We start from the raw sequence: 15,260 nt of genomic DNA, 5'->3' as shown, positions 1-15,260 counted from the left end.
GAGAGTGGAAGCTGTCCTCAAGGCTAAGAGTGGGCCAGCACCATACTGAATTACAGCATTACCGATGGAGGGCGCCACGAAATTGTATGTCATTTTCAGCCAGGTGCTCGGGTACTGTTGATCACATAGTGTAGAAGATTAACGATGTGGACTTAACATACTTGGACTGAAAGCCCGGGTTCGTGGAATTCTGGGTAATTCAGCGCCAGTTAGATATTGAGCTTGTAGCGTTACGCGAACGTAGACTAGCTAATCGACCGCCCAGAAAACGAGATAAGGTGTATTTGTTGTATGGGTGAACGCTAGCAGGCGCAGGATCCAGGGCGCGATGCGGCAGTTCCGGCTTCCAGCTGGGCGAGCGAGGTGAGCAAGGTGCAAGGGCAAAAAATGGTTCAAATTGCTCTGAGCACTATGGCGCTTAACATCTGAGGTCATCAGTCTCCTAGAACTTAGAACTACTTAAACCTAACTAACCTAAGGACATCCCACACCCATTCCCGAGGCAGGATTCGAACCTGCGAGCGTAGCGCTTAAGCTGTTCCTGACTGAAGCGCCTAAAACCGTTCGGCCACACCGGCCGACATGCAAGGGCATCAGCAAAGGACCGAATGTGGCTAAATTCCGATACTGGGAGTTTTGACGATGGAAAATTGCTCAGGACGACCCACAATGCTCCAGGAAATGGGGGAGTGCCAGACAATCATAAAGATGGCTAAGTTACAGGTCTCTAAACTTAGACAATAAACAACTGTAACATATTAAAACCAAATTGGACACATCTGCAATCTCAGATAAATGAGGCACATCCGATAACAGAATAATATTTTAGTATCTTTAAAACTACAGAAACTGATATTTTACAGCGAATTAACATTTACACAATGGACCTCAGAATTACCAACTTCTAATTACTTCATGCAGTTTCAACAAGTATTATCTCGGATGATAGCAGTGCACTAAAACTATCATCCCTAAACGCCACGTATCTGTATCTTCTGTTATTTATTGATTGACGACGTCTCTTATATCGGTTTCATTATGCCAATGTTTGCGAGAACATCGTATCTGCCACAGTTATACAGTAAATTAACATAGTAACAAAATGTCATATTGTTATAGTTACATAGTTACGCTACGAAAAGTTTACTGTTTTGCCAGTAACTTTATTTAAATGTTGATCAAGTGCTATTAAAAAATTGTGCTAATTTAAAAGCGGTCATTGGCTTGTGTTAGCTGACACCACTATTGTAAATAGTGCCAAAGCCGCTTCAGTCAATTAGGCACATATAATTGGCTAAACAGTACTTATCGATGATCTGTAGTCATTTAACATGAGTGCACATCCACAAGAGTACTAGCTCATTTATTTATGAACCAACTATTACTTTTATTTATTCTAAATAATACGAGTGTAACAGAATGTTTATGACACAGTAAATGAACTTTAATTATTGTTGTAACAGATCAATTTATCCCGAGAAGTGGTCAGCTTCAATCAAATCATGTTGTAGAGCTCACAGATGATGTATTTTTGGTGGGGATGGCCTTCAGCCAATGGAAAATCAGATAGTAGCGCAACACTACGGGAGTCAAGTGGAGACAGCGACTTTTCTAGGGAAGAGATGAAGGGAGTGACTCGAGATACTTTACGTCGCGTTCTTGAAGAAGGCAGACCTTCGAGCGGTAATTTGCGTGATTCAGTCGTGGTGAATGACCGATATCATTCTTCTTTAAGGTACTTTAGAATTCGATACATCAGAATGTGATTAGGATCCTATCATATTCCGCTTGTGTTGGAAACTGAGTATAGACAGAGTATGAGCTACTGTTCATGGTATCGAATGTGCAAATTTGTGAGTCATCATTTTGAACTCTGAACTGTTTTGAGCTCTTGATTCCTTAATGTACTGTGATCATAAAATAAAATTAGTTCACGTGAGCTTTAGATAACTATTTAGTTTTGGGATTTTGCTGCCAACTCTCCTAATGCAACATTACTGCAAATTTTCTGTCTGCATTTTATGTGAATATCGTAGAACCACAACCCCTGTATTTGAGGCGTCCTTTCGTGAATAAACATTATTCAACATAAAATATCTTACAATGAAAAGACAACCCTTAGCTGCTTACAGCCGTTGACATACGTCAACGGGGACAGATGAAAATGTGTGCCCCGACCGGGACTCGAACCTGGGATCTTCTGCTTACATGGCAGACGTTCTATCCATCTGAGCCACCCAGGACACAGAGGATGTTGCGACTGCAGGGACTTATCTCTGGCACGCCTCCCGCGAAACCCACATTCTCATCGTATTGTCCCACACTACATTCGTAATGCCCCCGCCCGTTATACTCATTACTCGCGGGGCGTTGCCGATTCCCGTAAGAGTTCGGGCACTTTTTTTGTGCATCCGCACAGAAGAAGAAGATGGTCAATTGGCCGGCGAGCCTTAACTATATATATACTAAGATGGTATCTGTTCTTTCGGACATGTCCGAAAGAACAGATACCATCTTAGTATATATATATAAAATATCTGTTGTCTACATCAACTACAGACATTAGAATAGAACCCTTCTGATTAAATTATTCATTTATCTTTTATTTTATTTAGTTGTGTATTTCATTAATTCGGGATGGTAAGTCACCACATAGACTATTTGACTGTAGGATCAGAGTTACAGATTATAATTTCAGCGAGTTAGCAGGGGAGCGTAAAAGCAGACGAGCACGGTTCGACCTTACTACTACACTGAGCTATTATTTTTAAACAAAGCTGTGCATGGCTCGAATACCTAAAGTAAGAGTAACCACAGTTAAAGATGCGACTGGTTTGCTCGTAAGGGATGCTGTCTGGGAGAGAAACTACTCCGCAACAGTAAACGATAGGTACCCTTGCAATTGGGACGCTAGTCTGGGATATGAGTAATCGCATTAGAATTAGCCATTTCTTTCTAACACTTCACTATAATGTGTGATACAGGTTGCATGATAGGCAGATTGCTTGAGGGCCCTGAGCATAAGAGTTTACAGCACTTGCGTGCATGCGAATCGATAACAAACACTAAGTGTGTGAAAGTTCGCCGCGGAATTTCAGGGAAGCAGAAATACGGCAGACAGAGGAGTGCTGAGTTCGAGTTTGCAGCAGAAGAGGCCTCGATGACGGCTTAGCGTCAGTGGCGGCGACTTCAACAGCATAAACCCTTCGGGAAGCAGCGGTACAAGAGAAGGAACCAGCATGACCGATAAAATAAGTAATGCCTTAATATGTGTGAACCCCCAGCGTTATCGCCAATAATGGAATTTCCAATGATCAAGGAGTCACCTAGAGCACGTCGTTCAGGTAATGTCAGTGGGCCAATTAGCCCTGAATCCAAAAGTGGTAATGTTGATAGAGATAATTTCAATAAAAACACACGTAGGATCAGTGGAGACAAATGTGTCAGAAACAGAGAGACAAACGTGTCAGAAACAGTAAAGGCTGAGGGGAGGAAAACTAAATCTGATGTATAAGGTCTGACTGATTCGAAAGTAGAAGCTGTAAGGGCGGATATAGACAAAAATTCTGAGAAGGTTTGCCTGCTTAAGACCAAATTTCGGAGACAAGTTGGAAAAGACCTGGGCAGCGAAGTGAAAACCTGTATGCTGTGGTAAATAGCACTTGAGGAAGTGCCCACTTAGTCTATTAATATTTTGTCTAGTAGAGCAGTAGAGTGTGAAAAATAGACGGTGAAAAATAATCAACAGCTATAAAAAGAGATAAATAATGAAACTGAGCAAGCTCTAGTCGCAAATAAAGCTTTTACCTTATTACGTGTTCCATGGGTTAATCAGGGATCGACAAGGTGTCTTGAAAATGATGAAATATATTGGCCAGTTGATTTTTGGCTCAAATGGCTCTGAGCAGTATGGGACTCAACATCTTACGTCATCAGTCCCTTAGAACTCAGAACTATTTAAACCTAACTAACCTAAAGATATTACACACATCCATGCCCGAGGCAGGATTCGAACCTGGGACCGTAGCAGTCACGCGGTTCCGGACTGAAGTGCCTAGAACCGCACGGCCACCGCGGCCGGCAGTTGATTTTTCTCGTTGCGTTAGGCGAAAATTAAGGACATCATGAGGGCGATGTACGATGATGGGAAAATCTATTGGCTGCATGATTTACTGCCAATGAAGTGTTTCAGATTTTTTTCATGAACAAATATAGGTGTGGCAAGAATTCTATTGCCGTATTGATGTCTGAAGAGTCACTCACGGTTCGCATATCGAATGTTTGTAAAGAAACTTTCGGAGTTTCTCTTCAAAATGTAATACGTATGACATCCGTACAGTGTTTAGTTCTTGTGCAATAAATAATTGACAGTGTTCCAAGACCTTAAGTACACCCTGCATTATAAGCTGTCAGCTTAACATGTTTCGTTTTATTTTTGCATAGCTGGAAAATCCGTTAAGAATGATACTTCCAAACCATAATGTCAATTGACAAACTTTCTGGTGCTCCGTTCAAAGTTATGTTACTTGAGCAAGCACCATAGTAAGACTATTGTGGTAGCAAGTATTTCTCTCATCTGCGTGTCGAAATAGATATTTACTGCCGTATTTGGTGGTACGTATGACTAGCACCCCATTCTTCGCACCATTTGGCAGTGATCTGTGGAGGCATCGCCTGGAGCAGAGGCCCTACGGGGATCGTGCCTCACGCAGTCTCGGAGGGTGCTGCCCAATGTGACGCTTGGCCGCCTCTTCGATCGGCGGTACATATTTCACAAATTACTTGGGAGCTGGCGACTGGAATTATCACGAGCCATTACCCAATGTCGCTTGGGGCGGCCGCGCGTCTGCGCAGTATCGGCACATCAGCCATCTATTCTGTCGTAACGACAGAACAGCGATACGTAAACTTGTCAGGAGTAACCGGCTAACACGAACACGTAGAGTGCTGCTCGTAATCTGTTTCTACCGTACTACCTTGAAGTTGGCCTATTGTGATGCTTCTCCGAAACTGTACATGCTGCAAACGACGGTTTAAATTTTTTTAATTTTTTATTTATTTATTTATTTTTTTTATTTTTTTAGGAGCGAACATGATTTACCACGGCAGCGGCGTTCCATTACATTCTGTATCGAAGAAGCTCCGATTTATTTCTACCATCAGACGTATGTATGACAACCTGTGTTCAGTGACCACACTTACCTACAACTTCGTTATGGAACGTAACGCGAAAGAGACTGCAGGAAAGAACATTCAACAGCCTTGATAGCATAAATATTTCTTCAAGACAACCGGTTTTAACACGTTTCATAAGAAAGAGATTTTTAAAGACCTTTTAACGCCAATAATGGATAGATTTATGTATATTCCGTCTAAATTCTCTGCTGACATACACTAGTGTATCTTCTTAGTCAAGATCTTTGGTTGTGTAGATATGTAACAATTATTTTGGCATTTTAAGAAAAATTATATTGTAAATGTACATCTGGTTTGACAGAGCACTGAAAGACCTGAGTCGAAACAAGGCCCCGGGAGTAGACAACATTCCATTAGAACTACTGACGGCCTTGGGAGAGCCATTCCTGACCAAACTCTACCATCTGGTGAGCAAGATGTATGAGACGGGCGAAATATCCGCAGACTTCAAGAAGTATATAATAATTCCAATCCCAAAGAAAGCAGGTGTTGACAGATGTGAAAATTGCCGAACTATCAGATTAATAAGTCACAGCTGCAAAATACTAACGCGAATTCTTTACAGACGAATGGAAAAACTGGTAGAAGCCGACCTCGGGGAAAGTTTGGATTCCGTAGAAGTATTGGAACACGTGAGGCAATACTGACCCTACAACTTATCTTAGAAGAAAGATTAAGGAAAGGCAAACCTACGTTTCTAGCATTTCTAGACTTGGAGAGAGCTTTTGACAATGTTGACTGGAATATTCTCTTTCAAATTCTAAAGGTAGCAGGGGTAAAATACAGGGAGCGAAGGGCTATTTACAATTTGTACAGAAACCAGATGGCAGTTACAAAGGGTCGAGGGGCATGAAAGGGAAGCAGTGGTTGGGAAGGGAGTGAGACAGGGTTGTAGCCTCTCCCCGATGTTATTCAATCTGTATATTGAGCAAGCAGTAAAGGAAACAAAAGAAATATTCGGAGTAGGAATTAAAATCCATGGAGAAGAAATAAAACTTTGAGGTTCGCCGATGACATTGTAATTCTGTCAGAGACAGCAAAGGACTGGAAGAGCAGTTGAACGGAATGGACAGTGTTTTGAAAGGAGGATATAAGATGAACATCAACAAAAGCAAAACGAGGATAATGGAATGTAGTCGAATTAAGTCGGGTGATGGTGAAGGAACTAGATTAGGAAATGAGACACTTAACGTAGTAAAGGAGTTTTTCTATTTGGGAAGCAATATAACTGATGATGGTCGAAGTAGAGAGGATATAAAATGTAGACTAGCAATGGCAAGGAAAGCGTTTCTGAAGAAGAGAAATTTGTTAACATCGAGTATAGATTTAAGTGTCAGGAAGTCGTTTCTGAAAATATTTTTATGGAGTGTAGTCATGTATGGAAGTGAAACATGGATGAGAAATAGTTTGGACAGGAAGAGAATAGATGCTTTCGAAATGTGATGCTACAGAATAATGCTGAAGATTAGATGGGTGGATCACATAACTAATGAGGAGATATTGAGTAGAATTGGGGAGAAGAGGAGTTTGTGGCTCAACTTGACAAGGTGAAGGGACTGGTTGGTAGGACATGTTCTGAGGCATCAAGGGATCGCAAATTTAGCAGCGGAGGGGACCGTGGAGAGAAAAGATCGTAGAGGAAGACCAAGAGATGAATTCACTTAACAGATTCAGAAGGATGTAGGTTGCAGTAAGTACTGGGAGATGAAGAAGCTTGCAGAGGATAGAGTAACATGGAGAGCAGCATCAAACCAGTCTCAGGACTGAAGACCACAACAACAACAACACCTCGGGTTTTGTATGTAAAATTCTGTGACTGTAATAACTTGTAAAAACTCTGCATATTTTACTCGTCAGGGAAGATACATGTAAAATCTGTAGTAAAGACCCGCCGCTACGGAAGTAGATTGGCGGGGTCTGGAAAAGGTGGGCTTGACGCCCAAGGTGCTTGATACCTTTGTGGCGACTGAGGTCAACAACAGTTTTGGCCAGATACTGTGGTTAATTTGGATGTATAAATCGAGATAAGAAGAGCTTGCGAGCATGTAAATTAGCCTCGGATGGAATGCGTAGTGGCCTATCGAACATGGTATCATTATTGGTCCTGTTTGGTTAAATTTACGACGCTAAGAAGAGTTGGCTAACATAAAGAACATGGTTGCTTTACCGCCGATTTTACTGCCACTGAAATTTGCCACAAGCGCCACCACCATCAGTAGAACTGTTATCTGAATATGTCCATCCAATCGACCAGGTATTATACACTGAATAGTAACTTTCTGTGGAACTTCCAGCATCCGTGTGCACACCCATGATTGTCCTCAATCAGATTCCTAGACAGGCTACTTTCCAGGTATACTAATTCCGAGTATCCTGTTTTTCTTTAACTGACAATTTTGTTCTTTTTATTAACTTCCTTGAGTATGGAGTTTGATTAGTTTTCTGTTCAGTAGCAAATTATTTACTCCACATAATTTCATAAAGAAAGCTTTTCGTTAAATAAGAAGCTGCTATTAAAACAATCAATGACAAAAATATAAAGTGCTTATAGATGCCTGTAAGTAAAAGGTATAAAAATACAGCAATATTATTTCACTTCTGACAGGTTTGTAAACTTGTAGCTGTTTGTTTCATTGTATATGTACTAACTTTTCAAGTTGTGGGGTGTTTTACAATGTCAGTTTGACTCTGAGTTGAATGATAAACTAGTTGCTAGGTCCTCTTGGCAACTGTTGAACTAATTTTGCATTATATATTACACTTAAAGTTGTTACTAATGGTATCGGCCATTTTCAAATTTCGTTTGTTACTATTTACAACTGATTATTGTTCTTCGAACCATACCAGTTTAAGGGATCCCATAAGCTAGTTAACTTGTATGGTAATTGAAAGCAAAGGCTTCTTCTGAGCAAGTGTGGCAATCAGTACAATCATGGATTCTGCATCAAAACTTTTCTTATAAGTAATATTTGTACTACCCATTTGCATAGAGTCACTTCATGTGTAAATTTCTATATCTTATAGTAATACGTACTGTTCCTAATCAAGATCTTTTATGTGACAGCTCATGAAAATAATAGTAGTTCATGCTATTGTCATTCAGACTTCGTTAGTAGCTTCGTATACCCTTTTGGATTTGTTCATGATAATGAAAATAGTTCTGCGGAAAGAAAGTGTTATTGTGAGACAATGTGAACCGTCGCATTTGTTGGCCATTCTATGTTCTGCAGGGTTATCTGTTGTTTGCCATGGCAAGCTGATGTATAATATGGACAGTAACTGCGTCGGAAGAGGTTAATTAGGGTATCATGTGAGGTTAGATTTCTTAGGTGAAGTTATTTCTGCTTTGCCATAAAACTTGATACGGCATTGCCTAATTAGGCTTGCGACCGCATAAATATATAGTTACAGTTTACTTTCGTGTTAACAGAACGTCAATTCAAAACCCCTTTGCTTTGCTGTTGTTAGTGTTTCACCTACTTTGCGATTACGAAATTATACTCCGAGTCTATGTCATTGGGTATATTCACGGTCAGGCTAAACCCTTGATAGTAGGTTAACATCATCGGCGGTTGCCAATTTGGTAAGGACCTGAAGTCTGTCGAAATCGGTTGTCATAATTAAAGAAATATTTATGCGATATAGGCTGTTGTTTTTGTCAAGTAAACAGATAGCTCCTTCGGTCTTCTCACATTGATAAAATTCAGTCAGACTGCAGGTAATTTCAACATCTCACCTATGCGTGCAGTTAATATATTCCGGGAACACCCACTTCCCACTTACTTGGCCCCAACATCGTAACAAATACATTAAAAGAACCTAACTATAGTTTTAAAGACCACCTAATGTGAAGTTAAGATACTGTTACTAGGTGCAAAATGACCTTCCAGTCAAAGTTCTGAAAATTTTTTAACGTACTGGTTTTTATAATTAAATTTCCACTTTTCAAACGCGGTTGAAAGAGAACCGCTGCTCATAAGAACGTAAAATTTGAACAGCATATTATTGAAACACGGGTAAACGTCACGGAACAGAAAAATTAAGGAAAATTTTAAAAAAAGCATCGGTGATTGTGAGTCAGCAGCCAAGAAGTTTCGGAAAATCAGTGGTATGAAACATGGCGCCGGCCTCGGTGGTCTAGCGGTTGTAGGCGCTCAGTCCGGAACCGCGGGACTGCTACGGTCGCAGGTTCGAATCCTGCCTCGGGCATGGATGTGTGTGATGTCCTTAGGTTAGTTAGGTTTAAGTAGTTCTAAGTTCTAGGGGACTGATGACCACAGATGTTAAGTCCCATAGTGCTCAGCGCCATTTGAACCATTTTTTGAAACATGGCGTTAGTCCGATGTCTGTTAAGGAAACGGAGAAACGGATTATAATATTCGAAAAGTCTGCTTCTCTTGAAGTGTAATCTGGCATAGGGAGAAGAGCAGTTCATCCGTCGTCTGTCGAAGATATGGCCACAGCATTGCAGGAACAGTCGAGCGATGCTGTTCAAATGTACAGTGCACGTCAGAACAGTACGAACGTTGGATATTCCTGCGAGCTCGGTGCATAAAATAGCACGAAACATCCTGCACTGATACACAAATGGACGCTTATTCAAGAGCTGCTTAATGATGACCTGTCAAAAAACCAAATTTTCGATCTGTGATATTTTGTTCTACATCTACATCTACATCCATACTCCGCAATCCACCATACGGTGCGTGGCGGATGGTACCTCGTACCACAACTAGCATCTTCTCTCCCTGTTCCACTCCCAAACAGAACGAGGGAAAAATGACTGCCTATATGCCTCTGTACGAGCCCTAATCTCTCTTATCTTTGTGGACTTTCCGCGAAATATAAGTTGGCGGCAGTGAAATTGTACTGCAGTCAGCCTCAAATGCTGGTTCTCTAAATTTCCTCAGTAGCTATTCACGGAAAGGACGCCTCCTTTCCTCTAGAGACTCCCACCCGAGTTCCTGAAAGCATTTCCGTAGCACTCGCGTGATGATGAAACCTACCAGTAACAAATCTAGTAGCCAGCCTCTGAATTGCTTCTATGTCCTCCCTCAATCCGACCTGATAGGGATCCCAAACTCTCGAGCAGTACTCAAGAATAGGTCGTATCAGTGTTTTATAAGCGGTCTCCTTTATAGATGAACCACATCTTCCCAAAATTTTACCAATGAAACGAAGACGACTATCCGCCTTCCCCACAACTGCCGTTACATACTTGTCCCACTTCATATCGCTCTGCAATGTTACGCACAAATATTTAAATGTCCATATAGAAGTTGGCAACGAACGGCCATGGAACATACTGTCGACAGGCGAAGATCACTTCACTCTCACAGGAAATGACAGTGTGCGGAACCGCAACGGAAAATACGCACACTCATCATACGGTAGCGCTGCGTTATATGACTGTATAATGCGAGATGACAGCATCGTTTATTGCAGAGCCTATTATTTTGATGAGTGCTGCGGGTACTGTTACCTATGCCGTCACTGATATACGCAATGACAGTCTTCAGCAGACCAAAGTTATTACAACCCTTCATGAGCGTACATATGCGGATAGGATAATTTTTATGCAAGATGGCGCTCTTTGTGCTCTTTGCAGTCAGTGAAGCGGCTATTGCAGAGGCATTTCGGAATTGATAGAATTATCAGCCAGATCAAGTGATATTAATCCGTTTGCTTGTTAGGCAGTGTTTTTGTCCTAGGATAATTAAGAACCAATTTCAGTTAAATTTTTATCCCACTTTTAGACCCAGTGCGATGAAAACCCGATATTTCTCGGTATTACCTTATCGTGGTGGACAGGCTTACATAGCTATTGAGGCCACAGCTGTTTACTGCCGAACTTGTTCAGTCATGCACTTTGACCGGTACAGATGGTACAACGTGCAACTGAAACCCCAGCCGTCTTACGGCGATTCATGTGTCATACGTGGACGAGCCCATTTACGTTAAGATACTTATTTCTTTCTTCTTCTTCTTTATCGTCGCCTTGTCCCACGTCACGTAGGGTCGTCGTTGCTCTTCTGGATCCTTCTCCTCCTTGGTTCTCTATCCATTGCCTCTTCCCTCTTCCATCCTTTCTCCCTTAGGCCCCGGATATCTTATCCTTCCATCTCACCTTCGGTCTTCCTCTCCTTCTCGCTCCTTCAATCTTTATATCTTTAACTATGTTTCCGATATACTCTTCCCCTTTTCACTTTAAGTGTCCGTATCACATTAGTCCGCTCTCTTGTATCTTTTTCCCCATGGGTCCCAGTTTCACGGCTCATCTAGCAAATTCATTTCTAATCCTGTCCGTCTTTGTTACCCCACACATACACCTCAGCATCCTCACTTTGACCACCTCCATCTTCCTTTCCTGGGCTACTATGTTTGGCCATGAGTCTGCCCCGTATATCATGGCCGGCCTTACCACCGACTTGTGCACTTTCCCTTTCAACCCAATGCTAACCTTCTTGTCACACAACACTCCACTCATTTTCTTCCAAATCTTCCAACCACAATTTATTCGGTGTTGTATCTCTCTTTCCAGTTCTCCGTCCCTCGGTATGTATGGCCCCAGGTATTTAAATTTGCAGACCGATAAGATTTTTGCAGTGGCACATAATGATGAAACTTTCGTTTTTTTACTCCATGGCGTCTCCCCCTGTGCCAATACTATTCTCTTCAAATTTGGCGTCATTGTGAGCAGTGGCTTTCTTCCCACAGCGTTTTGCAACTGGAACTTTAATTATGGAGACCCTGTATTTCCTAGGCATGTGATGCAAAAACTTATACAATCCCTCTATTTCCGAACCTTTAATGTTGACAGTAACCCTACATGTCGAATGCAGACTCTAAAAGACTAAACTGTTAAAATTACCAGTCCTTCCGTGTCTTGCGTCTGAGACTCTCACCTTTTAGTACATATAGCAGCCTCATGCGGCCAATGAGGCTTGTTACAGCAAGAATTTTTCGCTAATTATGCGTTTGATGGTCAGATATCTGTGAGCCATAGATAATATGCATGTGAAGTAGTTAGAACTGCGTTCAGTATTGCTTGCCGCTTGCCACTTGCCACTTTCGCTGGAGAAAACTTTGGCAGGATGGAAAGTATTGAAAAAGGCACTGCTTTCCAACTGATGTCTCCCACATATTCCTCTTGCGGACTTACACGAATGGTTATGTAACCTTAGCAATTGCTACAAACCTCTTATAAAGCAGGACAGCGTCGAACTTGTTCTCAGTAAGGAATAAAAAATTGAACTAAAGTGATCCCTAGTGTTCACCCACATGAGTGCATTAAATAAATATGCCTTCATTTCATAACAGAACAAATGTGTTTCAGAAGCTTGATGGTAGATTTCACAGTGTGCTGCTTATTCTATGCTATCTGATTTTTCGCTATAACTTCCAATTATTAGTCGCTTTTGTATTATGGAGCCTGCAGTTAGGTGAAGAATTTCCTGTTCACCTACTAATTTCATTAATTATATTGGGATAAATAAGTATTTATTCAACGGATTATCAGTACATGTTAATTGATGCGTGGTCCATTAAAATGTATCAAATGTCTAACGTACCACCATATACACAAAAGAAAATCTAACTTACCTAGAACAATGAGAGTAGCAATAAATAAGAGAAATGATCCTTCTACGTCACTGAAAGCGATCTCTCTATTGATCTATTTGTAATGGGATTTACGTCTGATGCTGCAGAAAATCTCCGCTGTTTCCTTAATTTAATTTTCTTCTTTTGCAAAACTTGTAATTAAATTTGAGAGAACAATGATGCTTCATCAGGTGTGACTGAGGAATAAATAATTCCACAAGCAAATAAATTTCTACCCAGTAAGCACTGAACTCTATCGTGAGAGCAGACAACCATTCATAAGTTTAAAATTTCCACTTTTGTGACAATTAGTGAAGTGCTGACTAACTGCCTCGGATAGTAAACGGAAAGTCACAACATTTAGTTTGTTGAGATCGACTAGCTTCATTTATTTCAAGGGACATTAAACATTCAGCAACTGTGATCCAATCTGAATAGTTTATCATTCAAAGTCTTTTTGGCTTCTCGATGTAGATCAAAATTCAGTTACTGTTGATACTTCTTTTGAAGACCATGTTCAAAAAAATGGTTCAAATGGATCTGAGCACTATGGGTCTTAACATGTGAGGTCATCAGTCCCCTAGAACTTAGAACTACTTAAACCTAACCAACCCAAGGGCAGCACACACATCCATGACCGAGGCAGGATTCGAACGTGCGACCGTAGCAATCGCGCGGTTCCGGACTCAAGCGCCCAGAACCGCTAGGAAAGACCATGTTATCGAATGCTTATAGATCTAACACTGATGAAAAGTTGCGAAGGCTGCATCTCATGGGTAAATATTTTTAGCGCTACAGACGTTCTTGTCCAACCTAGCGAGCTGAATTAATCGAAAGTACTTTGGTTTCTAGCGGAGTGAGTTCGTTGAAATAATATGTGATGGGAGCGACATTCATCTAAAGGTCGCTCCACTTCGACGAATTCGCTTGGCTGGTTACCCTATGTATTAATTTGTAGTGGTGAAGTACCAGTAATGGGCTGCACGAGGAGGATAGACGTGAGCACGTTTGTAACACTTATGAAATAAATATCAAACAGACAGGGTTCGTGAAATTAATCTTATCAATATAAAATATACGTACGTCACGTAATTGTTGAGAAACAGGATTGCAAACGATGTGCGCTGTTCCTGAGAATCTAGTCGATTCAACAGCTGTTCCTCTAGGTCAAAAGTTAAAATATGTGAGAGAACGAAAAACGATCATTAGATACGTAGTTATAAAAATTTTATTATAATACTGAAAAATTAAAGTTGCGTAATGTTTTAATGTTTTATTTGTTTGTAGGTACACGTCGGCACTCCTAGTACACAACAAAATCCCTGTGCTAGAATAACGCACCACGTAGTGCATCAGCACAGAAGCCACAGCAAAATGGCGCACACAGTCCATTGATAAAGTGAAGTGCCGTGCGGTTATTCGTTTCCAGCTGCAGCAAAAATGCGCTAGCTGTGTCACGCCAATCAAGCGGGATAAAGAAGTCATCTGGCATTCAGAAATATAGCTACAACATAACGGCTGGTGCCGAAATCGAATTATCACACCATACTCCAATTTGTGAGATGGGTGCGGAATTCTGTTTGAGTTGTTCCTATGGCATCCTTCGGCACTTCGGCGTGGATATGTCAACGAGTAGCCGAACGGCAGACCAGCAGACAAACAAATATTTAATTACGTAATTTTATCGACATGTATACTCGTCCAGCCACCTTACTGTGGGTGGCGGAGGGTACTTTGTGTACTACTGTCACTTCCCCTTTTCCTGTTCCAGTAGCAGGCCTCTGTGTCAACTTGCACGGCTTTTTGTGAAAGTATACATAGGAGATAGCTATATAGTGTTTGATTCGCCTAGAAACGTACGCTCTCGGAACTCTAAACACTGTGGCACACCGCGATGCAGAACAACTCTCTTGCAGTATCTGTCATTGGAGTTGGTTGAGCATCTACGTGACACTTCGCTCGTACTAAATGCATGCGAAACAAAACAATCTGACAACTTTGTGGCTACCCTTCGCATTCAAAATACCAGGCGAACTAAAATCTCCGCACTCTGAAACAACGGTATAATTCCTAGCATTACAAAAATGTTGTTGGTTTTCTTCTCGTGCATACACTACTTGCCATTAAAATTGCTACACCAAGAAGGAATGCAGATGACAAACGGGTATTCATTGGACAAATATATTATACTACAACTGACATGTGATTACATTTTCACGCAATTTGCGTGCATACATCCTTAGAAATCAGTACCTAGAACAACCAACTCAGGCCGTAATAACGGCCTTGATACGCCTGGGCATTGAGTCAAACAGATCTTGGATGGCGTGTACAGGTACAGCTGCCCATGCAGCTTCAACACGATACCACAGTTCATCGAGAGTAGTCACTGGCGTATTGTGACGAGGCAGTTGCTCGGCCACCATTGACCAGACGTTTCCAGTCGGTGAGAGATCTGGAGA

General features: G+C 41.3%; 1 protein-coding gene across 1 annotated transcript in view; it reads left to right on the top strand.

The window, feature by feature from the left end:
- Positions 1-328: 328 nt before the first annotated feature.
- The window catches only part of LOC124803268 (cell wall protein IFF6-like), a 156,172-nt gene continuing 141,240 nt past the window's right edge, over positions 329-15,260 (top strand). Inside the window, exon 1 of the mRNA XM_047264451.1 lies at positions 329-363. Coding sequence (XP_047120407.1) covers positions 329-363 — 35 coding nt within the window. The remainder of the gene's footprint in view (positions 364-15,260) is intronic.

The sequence above is a fragment of the Schistocerca piceifrons genome, chromosome 6, assembly GCF_021461385.2.
Source record: "Schistocerca piceifrons isolate TAMUIC-IGC-003096 chromosome 6, iqSchPice1.1, whole genome shotgun sequence".
Classification (NCBI taxonomy): Eukaryota; Metazoa; Arthropoda; class Insecta; order Orthoptera; family Acrididae; genus Schistocerca; species Schistocerca piceifrons.
This window is presented reverse-complemented; position numbering and strand designations above follow the sequence as displayed.